The 19,818-nt window shown below is 39.4% G+C and overlaps 2 protein-coding genes across 2 annotated transcripts; one reads left to right on the forward strand and one right to left on the reverse strand.

Moving 5' to 3' along the window:
• The first annotated feature begins 7,878 nt into the window (after positions 1 to 7,878).
• On the forward strand, positions 7,879 to 13,672 carry L(2)10685 (5-methylcytosine rRNA methyltransferase l(2)10685). The gene is made up of 8 exons (XM_076304053.1): positions 7,879 to 8,280; positions 8,371 to 8,553; positions 8,618 to 8,972; positions 9,053 to 9,235; positions 9,332 to 9,609; positions 9,700 to 9,824; positions 9,908 to 10,045; positions 10,124 to 13,672. Exons 1-8 carry the CDS (start codon positions 8,200 to 8,202, stop codon positions 10,263 to 10,265), a joined length of 1,485 nt encoding a protein of 494 aa, XP_076160168.1. The 5' UTR covers positions 7,879 to 8,199; the 3' UTR covers positions 10,266 to 13,672.
• Positions 10,564 to 19,218, reverse strand: Mfs3 (major facilitator superfamily transporter 3). The gene is made up of 9 exons (XM_076304051.1): positions 18,829 to 19,218; positions 14,061 to 14,299; positions 12,608 to 12,841; positions 12,452 to 12,539; positions 12,141 to 12,373; positions 11,910 to 12,059; positions 11,706 to 11,838; positions 11,376 to 11,617; positions 10,564 to 10,754 (listed from the first exon to the last, which is right to left on the reverse strand). The coding sequence occupies exons 1-9, from the start codon at positions 18,851 to 18,853 to the stop codon at positions 10,587 to 10,589; spliced, it is 1,512 nt and encodes a 503-aa protein (XP_076160166.1). The 5' UTR covers positions 18,854 to 19,218; the 3' UTR covers positions 10,564 to 10,586.
• Positions 19,219 to 19,818: the final 600 nt, after the last annotated feature.

The following is a 19,818-nucleotide window of genomic DNA, read 5'->3' on the forward strand; positions in this document are numbered from 1 at the left end:
CAAAAGAATCCAATTACTATCAACTCTGCTACCGAGTGATTCAATCTGGAATATCACCGATGGAGGAAACTAATCGCTTCGGGTTAGATCGATTAATAATTTTTCCCACGTCGTACGATGTTTCACGAAAACTGATAAAGAATTATTATATAAATTTAACCACTCGTTCCCCCTTCCCCTCGTTCCTTAACCCATTCGAATCATTCGACGAGTCGAGCTTAAACCTTAAAATCACTCAACGACTCGCGACGTTACAGCCCGCGTAAATATGCGTGTAAAATTGCAACGTAAAATATTTATTACCATTTTGACTCTCACTCGTAATTCGATTCGGTGCACCAACCCACCGTCTCATTGAACCAAAATCTACCGAAACCCGAATGAAAAATCTTGCAAAATGTAAAGATACTTGAACCATTGACGCAAGAAATATTTTTATTTTTTCCTTCAGAAATTTCTAAACTGTGTTCTAAGTAGTACATACTCTACCGAAACCCGAATAAAAAATCTTGCAAAATGTAAAGATACCTGAACCATTGACGTGAGAAATATTTTTACTTTTGCCTCGAGAAATTTCCAAACTGTATTAAATGGTACATACTCTACCGAAACCCGGATAAAAAATCTTGCAAAATGTAAAGATACCTGAAACATTGACGTAAGAAATATTTTTACTTTTTCCTTAAGAAATTTCCAAAGTGTGTACTAAATAGTATATACTCTACCGAAACCCGGATAAAAAATCTTGCAAAATGTAAAGATACCTGAAACATTGAAGCAAAAAATATTTTTATTTTTTCCTTAAGAAATTTCCAATCTGTGTACTAAATGGTACATACTCTACCGAAACCCGGATAAAAAATTTTGCAAAATGTAAAGATACCTGAAAAATAAACGCAAGAAATATTTTTACTTCTGCCTCGAGAAATTTCCAAATTGTGTACTAAATTTCCTCCGAACAATGTCCGAGACGAAGAAAACTTGGAGCGTCGAAGGGTCGACACCAGAAGTACCAAATTCGGTGATCTACGTGCTGCTTCGTGACACGATCGTACGAACGATCCCTCGTTAAATCGTACGTTACCAAAGATAAACCCGAGTCGTCGTTCAGTTCCTCCACGGCGACGTAAATTCACCGAAGTGAACGAGAAACTCGGCCGCCAGTGGCTACGTAGGTTCTCGGTTCGCTTCGGACCAGTTGGACGTCTCCCGCTGGCTATGGCGTGTCGGGGTGGTTGCAACAGGTTGTTGCTATAGCAGCACCATCACCCGTAACCGCGGCTCCCTTTGGTTCACCGAATAACCCGGCTAAGCTCTGCCACGGGGAATCCTTTCAGGAACGACATTTGGGGGGGTCTGCGTAATTATTCGGATACTTTCTCCATGGGACCGAAGTCGAAGGTGATCGAGGTACGCACACCGCGCGGAATTAACATATTCGTGTAACCCTCCCGACAATGACGATGTCAAAAATATCGGGACAAACGAGACGACGATTCACCACGGTCTTGTGTATCGCGCGCGAGACACCACGATAACGTAATATCTCCTTTATCTGCCATTATCGCCCTTAGAAAAGGGCATTGCCTCTTAACGAACACGTGTATATACAACCGTATCACGAATTTCCCTCGATCCAGCGGGTAAACCTAGCAATACGGTACGTAGACACTCCGAACGGGGACAAGGTTCTCTCGTTTCGATGCCCTAAGCTGGTAAATCTCCTCTCGAACCGGAAAATTAGAGGTATCCGAAGTTCCCCGAGAGAGTCAAGGTCCCTTCGTTTCCGTGTCGATTCTCCAAACTGGTAAACCGGGGAATCAGAGGTCTCCGAAGTTCCCTGAGAGAGTCAAGGTCCACTCGTTTCCGTGTCGATTCTCTAAACTGGTAAACCGGAGAATTAAAGGTCCCTGGGAGAGTCAAGGTCCTCCTGTTTCCGTGTCGATTCTCCAAACTGGTAAAACGGAGAATCGGTGGTGTCTTTCACGGTGGCAAGGTTCCCTTGTTTCCGTTTCGTGCACGGAACGCGACAACTTCCACGAAACGCAACCCCGCCCTCGTGAAACGGGTAGCGAAGCTCTCACGAGGCATCGAGAAGATGAGCGCAGGATGCTGCGGACGTAGTCTGACGTAATGTAGTGTGGGAGCGGCGTGGCACCGGGGGTCAATGCCCCCCGTAAGAGTGGTCCGTGACGGACCAACGTTCCCCAACAACCCCGTGCCAGAGACGAGAACTCGGCTACCGATCCTTGGTAAACGGCTCAACCCTACGTGATCGGTTCGTCGTTGCTCCGATACGCGATCCACGAATTTCAATTATCCGTGTCGAGTCGAGACAGAAGCGGAGAACAGCTTTCGAGAGAGCGGATCACCGAGCGATCCAGTTTCTTCTTCTCTCGATTAATCGACAAGTGTTTTTCTCGTATTGGAAAACCTTTTGGAGCACCGGTTCGTCATCGAGGATTCCGTCTCGGTTCGCGCGACACGGGAATTTTTTTCAACGGGAATTTTTTTCAACGAAACAGACTCGTAGGAAGAGGGTCCTTAGGCGACGATGAACCATTCTCGCGCAAACTTTCACGAAACTGTTATTCGGTAGAAGTATCGAAGAGGTAGCGAGAATCTATCGTATTGCGATAATCTTACGGTACAATGTTTCACGGAAGAAGTAAAGAAACATAGTGTGAAACAATCGAAAGGAAGATTACTGGACGGTCGAGTAATGTCTGGAGCGTTTCGAGAAGTCCACGAATAAACGTCAGTTCGTGCAACGATAGAATTTGCTGTCGCGAAGTTCTTCGTTGATTCGCCAATTTGCAAAGTTTACGTAAAACCATTCTCTGTGTACAGTGTGGATGAATCTGTCAGACGTTACCACGACACGGCGGATCGTGAGTAGTCTCCGACGATTTCGAGCCTCGGGAAACTATCGTCGAATTGCAAAATTCGAGCCAAGTCGAATTTCAAATTTTGACCGATCGATCGGAGCGTGTCGATCGATCGCCCTTGGACGACAACCTGTGCAACGGTACGGGGCGATATTGCGTACGGATAAGGGAGGTTGTCGCGACACCATAAGAACGGTGTGTTTATCGATCGAGAAAGGTACAGCGCCCGATCTCGCAATTTTTCCGTCTCAATTTCCGATACCGGTGGGCGTGGAACGACGAAGACGGTTACACAGTGGTAAGTTTCACGAGAAATTCGGGCGGTGGATATATCGCGGGTGGGCGTAGATCGTAAAAAAAGGGAAAGAAAAAAAAAATATATATATATGTATATATATATATATACACATGTATATATATATATATACACATGTATATATATATATGTATATATATACGTCGAGAACGCCGCGAAGAAGAGCGCCTTAAGAGAGCTATGAATTTCGTTAAACCCCATTCCACGCGTAAGGATCGAAGCCTGACTGAGCTCTCGGGTGATACCGTTAAACTGACTTCCGTCTGCCCACCTACCTACCTACCTACCTACTTTCGTCCTCGTACATCGTCCGGCACCGTCCGAGCCGCGCGTATTTCGCAATCCGGAGGAGAGAGAATATCTCGAATCAGGGGCTCAAAATATTTGGACGAGTGGGACTCCGCCACGCTAATTTCGTCCAGAAAGTAACGGCGGAAAGAGACGCGCCGCCTTTGAAACAAACTAGCCCCGGCTAAGTGTGCCCCGTAAATATATATTTCGTTTACGTTCGACGTTTCGAGTGAACTTACATTCTTTATCCACGCGGGGTACTCGTTAAAGAACTTTTACGTACTTTATACATATATATTATATATATTATGTATGTATTATATTACATATTTATATATATTATGTATATTATATTATACATTCATATATATTATGTTATATATTTATATGTCTTATTTATATTTATATATATATATATATTCGCGAGCACGTTACGCGAACGTAGAGACAGAGCCAGAAGTTATATAGAACGAACGAAGCACGAAGTGTGTAAAGTGCCGTAAGTGGTTAGGTGTAGTCACGATGGTAATCTAACCTCAAACTTTTGTCTCCGGCCACCTTGTCGTCTGTATAGTTACGCGTACGTAGGATCGTAAGTTATTTTATATAACGTGTAAACGACCGTTAAAGTTGCGAAGAAATGCACGTAATTAAATGAGAAACCAAAGGAGAATTCTTTTCGCCTTTTAAGTAAAAGGAAGCGACGACTTCGCCTTCGTGGCACTCTCGTGAAGTAACCGAACAGCGAGAAATAAGAATTCCGTTGGGTGGAGAGAAAAAAAATGATCGTAATTAAAATTCTCGATGATGTAACACGACCATGTCCCGGCAACGCTGATAAATCTCACGAGTCGGTATCAGTTTGAATTTTTATTCGCTACTGGAGAGATCCGAGCTACGAATTACACTTCGTTCGATAGACACTGAATTTATTATCCAAGTTGTTCCGACTATTGTGGAACAATCTTTGTTTTCGATACGATTGGATTTCAACGAAGATTTATGTTTGCATTCGAGCGTAGTTTTTGATTTTTGGTGAAATTTTGCGTGCAACGGTTCGCTAAAACTCTATCTTCTATATTTCAATTTAACGTACTTTTTCATTTCAGCTTTCATCTTTAGCAATTAGTACATATACAGAGCGCCGCTCGAAAGTCACGGAATATTTATTTTAAAATATGTCGCAGAGGACAAGATTTTAAATAATTTTGTCCTGCATATATAATCCTGTTCAGCTCTGGTTTCCGAGATATTAATAAAATTCCTTTACTGCTGTTACATCGACTTATACATTTAGTATATCCTCGTGTCTAAAGTCCTAATATTGGATCGTGAAAATAACTATATAAATTATCAATCGTACGTCACTGCACTTTCCCACGAAAAAAGTGTGCTTTAAGTACGTAACGAGTAAAGTTTCTTTCAATTTCCATATATACGTACAATTCACTATAACGATAACAAAGGAATTTTTCCTATACCTCAAAAACTGGGCTTGGACGAAGGTTATATATACGTAAAAAAAATTGTTCAAAATATAAATTTTCATAACGTATTTCAAAATCATCGAAATCGAACAATTACCATTCTTTTTCCTCACTGAGTACCGAACATACTTAATATCTGCGAAAGTAAATAAAAATAATTTCAATAATTTGTACGATCGAAATTTGTCAACAAGAACGACCTACGATTTTCTGAAAGGGGGTATAAAATTTCTGAGAATATTTGTCTGAAAGTATTCAATAATTATATCCCTGGATGAGAAGAGTATCGCGTTTCGCGTTCGTCCCCGTTCGTATTTATTTGGTAAACGCGGTTACGGATTAATAAATATGGTGGGCTCGCGCGCGAGTATTCGCGGTTCACGACGGGACGTCGGTACCGCGGCATGTCGGTACCGGCAAGTAGGCTGATCGCGCGAGAGAATCCAGCATATAGAATAGGTCACACCCTCTGGGGACCATTATTGCCGGGCACTGTACGTGCACGTGACTTGTATAGGGTCGACGCAAGTGGGTTGGTGCAGTCGTTACTGTTGTCCTCGGTACCCCCTGCTCGTTCAACGACCCCGCATGTACGCACTCGCCGGCGTACGGTGTACGCATGCACGCATGCATGCACGTGACGGGCGGCGGGCACGGTGCTGCGGGAACGAAGGCGTAGGACGGTGTGACAACGAAAAAGGAAAAAAAGGAAAAAGAAAAAAAGGAAGGAAGAATCGGGAGTGATTTCTCTTCTTTTATCCTAGCGCTCTTCGTGGCGCAGCGCCGCGCGTAACTTCTCCCGAACAATCGCTCGCCGACGGTGAATGTATCTCGCGCATCGACCCATCAACGAACGAGGCGAGGAAATACGGAGATTTAGAAAGGAATCAACCACCTATTGTAGCGTGCGCACGCACGTCGGGCAACGATGAACGTGTGGATCCACGGTGATCGTATGTGAAACGCGGTCCGTCGCAGGATCGCTCGCCGTGACAAATACGACGCGATCGTACGGGAGAGGGTCGCGTGAATTTTACGCGAGACGAAAAAGAAAGAACGAAATGCATGCGCGCGCGCGCAAGGAAGCGAGAGAAAGAGACTCGAGAAGGGAAAAAGCGAATAGGGAGCCGCACGAAGGAATTTTCCAAAGTCTCGCGTCGACGCGTTCGACTCGTTGCGTGCGGTACGATGTGTGTCGCGAGCACGCGGGCGCGGGCGCGGGCACGGGTGCACGCGCGCGCACGCGTTAAATTGAAATTACGTCGGGCGAAGCGGGGGTCACGTGGGCTAGACCAAGCGGGACCAAGGGGTCACGAGAGACAGGAAACCGACGGTATTGTGTACCGGATGTCGCAACTTCCGAGTCCTTTGGCCTCTCTTGTTTTCCTTGGTTCGCGCACGCGATCGCGATCGCGTTGTTCGATGACACCGTTCATCGGATCGGACGAGGGGTTGGCGGGGCGGGGAGGGGAGGGGAGGTGGTAGGGCTCCGGTGGGAGACGGATTTCGCATCGAGGAAATTTCGGCACGCACGAGTCGGAAACGTTTAAGATGCGCGAGCGACCGGCGGAGCGCCCTAACGCGCCCTCCTCGAGAGATCAGCCGACCGGGCAATAGAACGAGAGAGTATGAGTGAGGTCGTGCAGTCGAGGTTCTGATAAGAGCAACAGAGAGAGAGAGACGGAACGAGGGAAGGAAAGAGAGAGGGTACGCAGAGAGGGAAGCGAAGAAAGAAGGGAGAGAAAGGGACGGTGGCAAAAGATCGAGAAGGAGGGCGGTGTCGGCGCGGGGGGGCGACACGAGGGACGGGGACGAGGGAGAAGAGAGGGGGAGGGAGAGGGTATAGTCGTCGTGAGCTCCTTACAGTGCATTGCCTTTACGATGCCTCCGAGTCCCCGTCACACCCCGTGCCCCGACAAATCGCGTACGACGTGCCTCTCATGAAGAGATCCACGAAACCAGCTTCGCTGTCGAGCGATTCGGGTCGTCGAGATTCATCGAGAGGAAGAGTTTCTGTATGCGTGACAATGACACACGAACGCACCGTACCGGGGAACGTGTGTGCGGCACGTAGGGTTTACCGCACCCCATAGACTGACCGATCACCACACGAAGCAAAGGAGCCCGATCTCCCGGCGCAACGTTCTCCTTTCGTTCCCCTCCGAGAACACTGAACTCTCGTCTACCGTACAGTGGAGACTTTCACCGATATGTTGTACGCGTTTCGAGGGTAACAAGATTATCGGCGTCGGCCTCGCCGCGAATTCGCGGCACACCGTTGTTGATACCGGGACACCGTCGAAATGTTTCCACGTAGCGCGTAGAGAGCAGAGATACATACTTACGTACGTGTACACGCCGAGGGACGAATTCCGCGCAACATAACCTACGTTTTCGATCGCGGGCAACCAAATGTTTCTCGTACCACCGGTGACTCCGTAAATCATCGGGAAAAATCACGAGGTTCCCGGGATTCGTTCCAATTCTATTGTTCGGGGGTAACGAGACCGCGTGCACCGCCGAAAACGATTTACAAGTCGAAACGGTTCGTAGCATCTAAAATAGGCTCTTCGAGTTGGAACTTTCGAAACAGCCACGTTTCATAGCGCACGAGCGCCTTCGCAAGAGGGGAGCGCAAAGATGTGTTCGTCCCGATCCCCACCATCCCCCATTCTCTCCATCTTGCTCGGCACGTTTCTCATCTCGATGTCACGACAAATACGTCGCTTCCTTGTCGCGTCCGCATCTGATAATCTGTACTTCGATACGTATTGTGTATACGTATACACGCATGTACCTGCCGTTTGTTTCCCTCTGCCGCGCGCGTCGCGATAAGAAGAACGACCGATGTAGAATAAAAGAGTTTACGCAGAAATAAGCGCTAAACTGATAAAAAAAAAGAGAGATGCAACGTACAGTGTTAGTCAAGTAGCACTGGCAGTACCGTAACGGGTGGATTTGTCGGTGTCCTGCTTCACCTGTGCCTGCAGTTCACGCCCTTCTTCTTTTACACCGTTCTCACTAACGGTTAATCGACGTCGACCACTTCTTGCGTTTAAAAGAAAACCAAACGCACAAGTGACGCCATCGAGTGGCGATATCGTGTAACATATTTTACCGCCCTTCGTTTCTATGTTTTCCGGTTTTGCATTTCGTTCGGTGCATAACCTGAATAAGCGACGATCGTTTAAATGATTTTTTCGAACGTTACAAAGAAATGGCGCAATTATTTAATAAATTAAAATTGGGAGACTTAACGAAAGTGTCGATTAGGTACAAACATGGGCCTGATCACTGGGTTTGTATCTGTGTAGTTTTGTAATTAAAAATTGACTATTTCCTCCATCCGATCGTGAACATGTTGAAATATTAAACTGTTTTTTTATAGTCTGTACTCAAGAAAAAGAAAACAGCTAAGGATAAAGCACTGGAACATTTTGATGACTTTTATGGATCCGTATATGGAGATACATGGAAGAATATACGAGCTGCATTATTGAAGAAAGAATCTAAATATATAGCAGTGGTCAATAATTTTAGCGATTCAGAAAGAATAAGAACAGAGATAGAAGTATGTTTTTATTAAATCTTATGAAATTCTAAGTTGAAAATGAATTTAATAAAAATTATTTTAGTTGCTAGGTGCAATTAATTTGAAATCATTTTACAATGTGTATAAACAAAATATCGATTGTTCGACGTCTAAAACTGTTCAGTCGCAAAATGTACAGAATTCAATGGAGACTTATCTATCTAATGCTCAGTTATCGGAAGTTCAATCTATTTATCCAACTGATCATCAACATTTGCCGGAAACATTAGAGTCGGAAGAAAATGAAGAGTTTCTTACAACCGAGAAACCACCTCCTGTAAAATTACAGTCTATCGAAAAAGACTTAAATGAGATTGAAATAGAGACTAATCGTATTATAGACTCGTCTATGAAAATATCTATGCTTCAAGAGTATGTACCTGCCACAAAATTAAAGGGTTAGTTAAATCGACGTTTTTATTAATTTATTAAGTCAAGAATTGTTAATGTATTATATCTGTGTAAATATATTTTGCAGGTTTGAACGATTGGGTATTGGAATCTGACTATTATAAGTATTATAATAAAAAGACTGATTTTGAAGTAGATATTGTACCTGAATCTATTCTGTCGTTTCCAGAACATTTACATGCGTATGCTTTTGAAAGTGGAAATACAACTAGATTCCCACCTCCTAAAAAAGGATCCACCAATGTCCTAGGTTCGTATTATTTTCTTAATTTAAGTCAGAATAATCTCTTAAGTGTGTAGATTCTAGAATATTATATTAATTTTTAACAAAAATTTTATTTTGTAGATTATTATTTGTTCGATGGTGGATCTCTACTACCACTGTTGGCCCTTGATATACAACAAGGCGATATTGTGCTCGATATGTGCGCTGCACCTGGTGGTAAAGCTTTAACTATTTATCAGACACTCTTGCCTCATATATTGGTTGCTAACGATGTTACAGCGGCTAGAGTGAAGAGAATAACCAATGTTAAGGATCAATATATTTGTACAAAAGATAATACATTCTTTGTAACGAAAAATGATGCTCGAGTAATAGATGATAAAGATATATATAATAAGGTATTACTATTTACTTAATATTTAACATACCTTGATTAACGTACAATAAAATGTTTATCGATTGTGACGAATCTATTTTTCTTTTTTTAGATTTTAGTTGATGTACCTTGCACAGTGGATAGACATGTGCTACACTCTGATGAAAATAATTTATTTAAAGCCTCTAGATTTAACGAAAGAATAAAACTTCCAGAACTTCAATCTGAGATTTTAAAGTTAGAATACATATATTATGATATATATGTATATATATTATTTTGACTTTATAATATATAATTGTTATTCTCTTTTTTCATAGACATGCGTTAAAATTAATAAGAGTGGGAGGTACGGTTGTTTATGCAACATGTTCTCTCAGTCCTGTACAAAATGATGGTGTTGTTCATGTAGCATTGAAAGACGCATGGAACGAAAGTGATTCCATTATGATTGTAAAGTATGTTTTCTTTGGAGTAAATAATTTTATTAATTGTATTGTTTGTAATCATTGTTTGGTATTTTATATAATTTTTAGGGATATGTCAGAAGTGCTGTCGCCTCTAAAATATATTTATAAATTTGCTGATATTGGATTAAAGTATGGCCATATTGTTGTTCCTAGTGTCAGAAGTAATTGGGGACCAATATACTTTTGTAAAATAGTAAGAATAAAATAAGGGTGAGTGATTTGAGAATATATTTTATAATTTAGGATAATACATATATCTAAAATGTATATATAATGAATGTATAATGTTGCACTACTGTAAATAATATTATTTAGTGTAGTATTCGTGAAATTTTAGTAGAAATTATTATGTAAGTCATTTCGTGTAATAGGATATAATTTTTACTGTTTTGTAAAAAGAAGTACCTAATAATATTTTTTAATTTAACATAATATGAATCGGAGAAATGTTTATTTATAGTAATACTGTGATTCTATTATATGAGTAGGAAATGAATAAAAATTAATTCTCACTGTACATCAATTAAATTTACTTTTTAGCATCTTTTAGAGGTAATGTTTGATCTGTTGCTTCTTCATCGATCGGTTTGTTCCAGAATTGTTCTTTACCGCTTCCAAAAATAGTATAAACTAACATTTCAACAATGTACAATGCAACAGTTGCGAAAAATATAATCCTCCAGGCTCCTATTGTTTGCTATAAATAAGAAAAGATTAAATAGATAATGAAGCACATGTTTATTAAGAAAGTATTATACAGGGTGTTACCAGGCATGTGGTGATTCTACTTGCGAAAATAAGTTGAACAAAAGAAATAACATTTTTCTGTTTGTACCTTCGTTTACAAGGAAAACACATGAAAGTGTGTAAGTAATACGTTTGCTATTATTAGGTAATACTTAGACGCCGAGTTTGAAAATTTGTACTGATGCCCTCTCGTTACGAGCACCGAACGCTTTCACTAGTAATTTAATTATTTATGATCGTATACAGCGTATTCACAACGCTGTAGCAAGACACTTATCAGCTAACACACTAATAAGCCTAGTCGATGATCGAAAGTGTAAACGGAAATGGTTATGCTATAAGTTTCAAACTCGCTCTTTTCGTAAACAAAGTTTCGAATGGAAATTTTTTCTCGACTAGTTTTCGCACGTAGAATCACCCCCTCTCCGATGGTGTTACTCATTCAGTAACACCCTGTATATAATAGTAGTTCTATGAAATTTAATATCTCAATAAGTTTAGCGTATTTACGTGTTCATGCATTTCACAATTTTTAAAGGTATAATAATAAAATATTGTTATAATTACTTACATTTCCGTGTGTCAATTTTCCCACAAATATCGGCACTACAAATCCAGGTATAGTAGCGACACAATTTGTGATAGCAACGAGAGTACCTGCAAAATTTGGAGCAATGTCGATATGGTTCGACAAAAATCCGCTATACATTCCACCGATACAAGTTACTCCGATGGTCATTAATGTAACAGCTAATGTTCGATTACAACCAACGTAAGACACTCCTATCAAGCAGATCATGGGGACCACAGATGCTGCAAACAGAAATGGTTTAAACAATCGTTAGCTACATTCGTCTCCTGTTTCAAGCACACACACAACTGGCATAAGTGAGAAACTTACAGAATAATGTACCAATTTTTCTAGACGTTGTTACCGTGATCCATTCTTTATCCTGCATAGTAGCTAATACTTTGCTAAGCACCATGGTGAAAATCCACATACATAAGAATGGCATAGAAGAGAGTCCAGCATTCTGCGGATAAAAAATATTTGATTATGGAGTTGATTAAATATCTGTACCATATTTGGACCAACAATACCCACCGAGCTCATGTCGAATTTCAAGATCTGATTCATAAAAGTAGGCAACTCGATGAGTAACATGTACCAACCAAAATTACTACAAAAGTGTGCGATTAAAATCGCCATGAATGGCTTGGACCTTAACACTTGGCCCCACGGGACCGATAATCTCTGTAAGATAAAAAAAGGTTTCAAAATATTCAGATACAAGCGTAATCTCGTCGAACATTGATCTCTCGAAACTAAACGAACCTCTTTTCGTTCGTTGTCGTGTTGACCGTGTCCCAAGGATTGCATGATGTAGTCCTTCTCCTTTTGACTGATAAATTTCGTTTGTTTTTCCGGGCTGTCCTCGATCATTATCCACCAAGCGGTACACCAAATCAAGCAAAGAATACCTTCTATGTAGAATATCCATATCCATTCCAGATTTGCTGCTAATATCCCCGTCAGCAGTATAGAAATCACGGTACCGAGTGCAGTCCCTGTGGCAAGCAGATGTTAACGTGTATCTTTGCACCAAAAGGAGAGGAACAAGTTTCTAGGAAGAAATAATAGTCTACCTGCATAAACGATAGACGCGAGAACGCTTCTCTCGTTCGGTGGAGCCCACTTGGCGACCATGACATGCATAGCAGGAAACGTTACACCCTACGAGTATAAGATACATCATTCTGCGTACGAATGCGATTATTGCTCAACAAGTTTACAATACTAACACCACCGATCCCCTGAATGACTCTCATCACTATGAACAGGGAGTAATGAATATTGGCCGCAACAGGTGACAATATTGATGCTACAACGTTCAGGAGCACGGATACGTTCATCACCCATTTAGCAGATAATAATTCGGCCATTCTTCCTCCCGGGAGCAACGACACCATGTATCCCCAAAAATACGATGACAAAATGAGACCTTGCAACGGTTCATTCCATACAAACGGACCATCCTGTATAAAAACATTAATACTTTGTACACACGGTGTTTACACTGGAAAATTTTCTTCTTATTGTTTCTATTTTTCTTCAAAGTAACGATTAATGTTCAATTAAAAGTAATAGTTGCAAACTAACGCAAAATTTTATAAAATATCAACAAAGGATCAGTATATAGATGAAAAAGTGTTTTATAAAACGGTGGATAATTTTTAGCGCGATCAACTGTATATCATTTTTGGAAATTCTTTTTAATTAACGTTGGTATTGGATCTGGGACGATTTAACAAATTTTTAGGCATTCGAATATATCTTAAAAAAATTTTAACAACCATATGTTACGAACGTATTGCAAATATTCGTGTATTCTGTGCTGTAAATTAAATTCTTCAAGTTCATTGTTCTTCGAGCGCCACTTTCGTGTCAGATTTTACATAAATTTCCGATTTTCAGTCACTATGTTTCCAGCTGTAGGAAAGACTCTTTCCAGCGTAAGAAATGTTGCGGAAACGAGGCGCTGCATTTGCATATATAGATGTTGTCCATTGGACGCGTACTCGATAGAAATTGTAAACAATGATATACTATACTGCATGTAGTATACTACATCGCAAAAGATCTAATCTAGATATCACCGATGACGAGGTACGATAATTAAATACATAACAAATATATTCGAATAATGCAAATATACCGATACACGTTCGCATTGCAGTAATAATCTCGTAGTACCAGATTGTTCGTAAATTTACTCGTAACGTGCGAGTACATTTAAAATGTTCGAATAGTTTCAGTAAATATAGTGTGATTTGCATAGCATAATTTTGCAACGATTCTCAGATCTTTGTCGTACGTTTTTTATATCTACAAATAAAATAACACGACCATTTAAATACTCGTGTTACCAGTGGAATTGTTATATGCGTCCGTATAAACATTTTTTCATCATTTTTGATCGGTATAAAGTTTATAATATAAATACTTCATAATATAAATACTTTATGTTAAAAATACTTTATACTATATATTTTATATTATATATATACTTTATACAGTTTATAATATAAATACTTCATAGTATAAATACTTTATGTTAAAAATACTTTATACTATATATTTTATATTATATATATATACCTTATTCAGTTTATACTATAAATACTTCGTACTGCACAATTTATACTGTTTAATTTATCCTGTAAAATCAATGGTAATAACGTGTAATTCGTATACCTCGACGACAGCTTTCACCATATCGGAAGATGCACCATCATGGCGACACTCTTCCGCGGTGATCATAGTTGTATTCTCAGATTCCAACTTGTGCAACGTGGATAGCTTTACAGCAGTGTGGTTCACCATAGCGACGATCGCTACACTTACGTTTACCTTGAACCCGTAAATGATAGCGAGCCCGATGGAACCCATGATCGCCATCAGGTATCGCATAGGGAATTTGATACCCTCTGTTCCTGTAAATATATTTTAAAAGATTCAATTTATGTATTAATCAGGAAAGTGATTGTGTTTCAGGGTGAACAATGCAAAAAAATACTTAATAGAAGCTCGATGCAAAGGAGGTTCAAGATTAACATTTTTTAACCAATTCAATAAGGTTTCTCACTTATACTGACTGTGTATTTTCACTACTTATGGCTACTGTTATTTCATTCGAATTAAATTAAAGAATGTAAACCAACAGATCATCACGTGATTAGGTTTTCGCTGGTTCGTTATGACGACCAATTGCTATTCCAATTAGGGGGTGCAATTGAAGTCTCTCGAAGAACGAATCGAGAGATGAAAAAAAATGCAACAGGTGATTGGAGAATCGATGATAGAACTTTCATCAGTGCTCTTTTAAATAATTTTTAAAAAATCTAATAATTGTTACAACGATCGACTCTCTGAATATGTTTACGTTCTAGGTGTTCCAAGGTTTTCTGCAAATTTGGTTTAAATATACGTATCGATAACTGTGTCGCATTGTATCAATGGCAACGTTGTAGAAATGCCAACATGATTCACAGTTACACATCGTTAGATTGCAAAACAACATTTCGTGGAACCTCGCCTTTTCACCATACTTTCTCCATTCGTATTCTTTTAACTCGTATTTGTACTCATTTTTTCATTAAATATTAAAAGAAAAGAAATCAGAAGCGTTACGTGCGTTCACTGTTCAAAACAAATACTGGAATGCTCAAAACATTAAATATACGTGAAAGTAAAGACAGTATAATAAATAGTATCTCACGTGGCTTTCCATACTGGCAACAACTCGTGGAACATCAATCGTGCTATTCTCGTCGTGCAAGTATTTAGCGGGTGACAATTTTCTACTGCTGGAAATGTTGTATCGGCGAGAAATGAACAGCACGAGGATTATTTCAAGGTATTTCTTCAAAGCTTGAAAATTTCAGTACTTGAGAATTAAATTTTAAATACAGTCGGTCGCACAATTCTACCACGAGTTCATCAGAAATCAAATTGAACCAAGCGTATACGTCGGTGTGTGATTGTTTATATTTGTAGCAAAGAATCAAGGGAATATTAAGAAGTAATTGATAAATTATTAGTATTCGTTTTTAGTATAATTATTGGAATTATTGGTTCCATATGGATTATTAGAATTATTAGGATCATCTGAGCAATAAATAATTAGACTTTTCTCCTATACTAGTGATTCAAGGGAATATTAAGAAGATATTAATAAATTATTAGTACTCATTTTTAGTATAATTACGAATGTAATTATTAGTATAAATTATTGGTTCCATACGGATTATTAGAATTATTAGCATCATCTGAACACTAAATAATTAGACTTTTCTCGTATACTAGTGATTCAAGGGAATATTAAGAAGATATTAATAAATTATTAGTATTAATTTTTAGTATAAATTACGAATGTAATTATTAGTACAAATTAGTAGTTCCATACGGATTATTAGAATTATCTGAGCAATAAATAATTAGACTTTCCTCCTATACCAGTGATTCTTTTTCACTGTGAAGGAATATCTTTCTACTGTGAGTTATGTAGGACGAGTAAACGTCTTTCAAGTCCTCGGTCCTAGGAACCATAGTTCCAAGAATCGTACCAGGAAAAAAGTTTCAAGTGACTAATTTTTGATTACTAAATACTCCGCCGGCTTACATTGCTTCACCAAGTATCTCGTTAATATTCAATTTGTTGATTCTCCGTTGTAAATGTATTCGAGCCTCGTAACAGTTTGATATTAAATCTTACACAAAGCATTACCAATAATATATCACTATATTTTATTTTTATCATCACGTTCGTATAAACTCGTATACTTACCATTAATTTCTTGAAAATATTCACAACTTTCAACGACGCGAATAAATAACCCAAGGTTGTAAAATAGTTGACACACGACATATTTGATATCCTACTCGATCGAAACGTTCGATAATTATTCGCGAAGAAATTGAAGAATTTCATCGATATCGATTCGCTGTAATCGTATTTCGTGCAATAATACAAATTCTTAGGGTGTGCAAAAATTTCTACATCCGACTGTACGCGTTGAGGAATTTTAGTGATCCCGATTTGATCTCGATTAAAATATCCGGTACCACCCAATACGAGGTTTTTGAAGTACCATCGCAACCCTAGTAAGAATATATTTTCGGAAGTCGCATGATCTATAGGCAACGTGATACCTTCGTTAAACCTTGATCGTACGATACAAACGAAGGACGTGCCGATCGGCATGAAGTGCATGCAAGTGTGCTTCAGGTCCTGAACTTCACCTGTTGGCACGGATCTGTTAAGTGCGAGGGATACATATAAGTGAAAATAGCGTCTTCTTACGTGACAATTCGTACGTATAAATGTTCCCATTACGATCTACTCTGTTTGTTAAACCACTGACTAACTTCGAATCAACGAAAATTACTCGAATGAGTTTACACGGTGAATTTGATCGCACTTGCTCCAAAAGTAATTTTATCGCGCAAATTCGATTACACGCGATTACATCGTACTTGAAATATTACTCGACGTAACCAATAACGCGCGTAAAAATTTATGCAAACGTTTTACAACGCTCACTGGTTTTCTAATAACGAGATAAAAGTGATCGCGGTTGTTTCGTTACGGTAATATATATTTAATAACATATTATAGTATTTTACGTTTCGATCAAGAAACTCTTTCAAAATATCCACCGATTATTGGTACGATAAATATTTAATATCAGTTGAATCGAGTTCAATAAATTCGTTGAAATGATATTGTTGATCTTGTAATCTTTTACCACTTAATGCAATGGAACGTGTACTCCTTTCTTTGTTTTGACATTCGACCGTAACTTGGCTGTTTAGTGGATACGTTTATTTCCATTCGAAATATAGGTCAACGAACACATAAAATGTTGCCTCCAGAATATCCCTCGTCAAGTACGTGACACACATATGGTTAACAAACCGTTAAAGCGGGTTTATAAAGGTCAATACATCGATATACTCTCGCGATAAATTTTTGATTAAATTTCAAGCAAACGACCGATGCGTATGATTTCCAGCCACCGTGCTAGAAATACAGATTCATAAATCCCATAACCATTTGACAATAACAAAGATGACGAGAACTCGCGCGAATTGCAACGTGATACCTTCGTTAAACCTTGATCGTACGATACAAACGAAGGACGTGCCGATCGGCATGAAGTGCATGCAAGTGTGCTTCAGGTCCTGAACTTCACCTGTTGGCACGGATCTGTTAAGTGCGAGGGATACATATAAGTGAAAATAGCGTCTTCTTACGTGACAATTCGTACGTATAAATGTTCCCATTACGATCTACTCTGTTTGTTAAACCACTGACTAACTTCGAATCAACGAAAATTACTCGAATGAGTTTACACGGTGAATTTGATCGCACTTGCTCCAAAAGTAATTTTATCGCGCAAATTCGATTACACGCGATTACATCGTACTTGAAATATTACTCGACGTAACCAATAACGCGCGTAAAAATTTATGCAAACGTTTTACAACGCTCACTGGTTTTCTAATAACGAGATAAAAGTGATCGCGGTTGTTTCGTTACGGTAATATATATTTAATAACATATTATAGTATTTTACGTTTCGATCAAGAAACTCTTTCAAAATATCCACCGATTATTGGTACGATAAATATTTAATATCAGTTGAATCGAGTTCAATAAATTCGTTGAAATGATATTGTTGATCTTGTAATCTTTTACCACTTAATGCAATGGAACGTGTACTCCTTTCTTTGTTTTGACATTCGACCGTAACTTGGCTGTTTAGTGGATACGTTTATTTCCATTCGAAATATAGGTCAACGAACACATAAAATGTTGCCTCCAGAATATCCCTCGTCAAGTACGTGACACACATATGGTTAACAAACCGTTAAAGCGGGTTTATAAAGGTCAATACATCGATATACTCTCGCGATAAATTTTTGATTAAATTTCAAGCAAACGACCGATGCGTATGATTTCCAGCCACCGTGCTAGAAATACAGATTCATAAATCCCATAACCATTTGACAATAACAAAGATGACGAGAACTCGCGCGAATTGCTAATTGTAGTTGACATTGCATCAACGCAGTGTGGTATGCAATATATAGCACACGCGCAAGTAACGCGTGTCACGTTGGTGCAGTGCACGTTTTTAAATTACATCAGACCGTTCGTTTTCATCTTTCAATTATTCCAACCATACGAGTCGCGTATTTTCTTCAATTGCGTTACATTCACGGATATTTGCATCACGCTTTTAATTCACGTGTACTCGGAAATCACGTGCTCGAACTTTTTCACGAAACACTCGAAACTGTACCGCTGCGCGAAGATCCGGTCCAGAGGACGTTTGAAGGTCACAGGGATAATTTCTCGCAACGATGAAAGAGTGGCGAAATTTCGTACGCAAAATTTCACCTCGAAAAAACGCGATGACGCAATAGCATCGCGGAGCACACGAACGTGATCACTCACCCTTAGAATAATTTTTGTCAGCCATGATTTCCCTTCGGTCGGTGATCCTCACTCGGTTTTTGCAAAATCAATACGCGGTGTACGCGAAATGTTTCACGATACAATTTGATCAACCCGTTGAAAAATTCTACACGCGAACGATTTATGATGTTCAATGTTTCCAAACTCGTACAATTGAATGTTATCGGGGAGAAATCGATGTAAATTCGATTTTAAGCGTTTTTAAATGTTACGGTTGACGAATTGGTCGTAGAAACGATCGAATCGGGCACTTTCGTTCTTTCCGGTTCGATTCCTCGTGCACGCAAGGTGTTACTGAAACTGAGCGGGATGCTCTGATCCTCGGAGCCTTTCAGAGGGAACACCGGGCGTGCGTCTTTTCTATAAATGCCGTACCACGCGTGGACGCAGACTCGAATTCACCGTCTTACACCTCCGGCCCTGTGACGTGACGCACAAATGTTTACTTTTGAGCCAATCAGAGTTTCCAAGAAGTTTCTTTTCAATCTTTCGAGCTTTTTGCGAATCAGTTTTAACGTTTTATCGTTACCCGTACTGTTATTGACTGGCCGGAGCATTCGGTATCGTGTTTCTAGCGAAAGAGAAACGATTTGGAAGTACATGTATGTAAATACATACGCAACAAGTGTGAAGATAAACGTGTACATACGCAACAAGTGTAGAGACCGAAGTAGATATAGATATCTAAATATTTTATAAATAATTAGGACACTATTGATTAAACAAACGTTAATCGTTTCACGTTGAATGGAAAGTTTTCGATGAAACGCGCGTAACGATGTATCAAAAATTTATATCGATGGAATAATCGAGAAACGAAAGAGAATTATTTCGGGGTGAATTTAAATAACGAAACTGATTATGAAAAGGAGAGGCCGTTGATTGAACTTTAGTTTGTTACATTGTGATTCAATTTCACTTATACGATGTAATATTTACAGGTTTTTTAGTGCCTGACCACGTCTGATG

Source organism: Ptiloglossa arizonensis, chromosome 2 (genome assembly GCF_051014685.1).
Source record: "Ptiloglossa arizonensis isolate GNS036 chromosome 2, iyPtiAriz1_principal, whole genome shotgun sequence".
Taxonomy (NCBI): domain Eukaryota; kingdom Metazoa; phylum Arthropoda; class Insecta; order Hymenoptera; family Colletidae; genus Ptiloglossa; species Ptiloglossa arizonensis.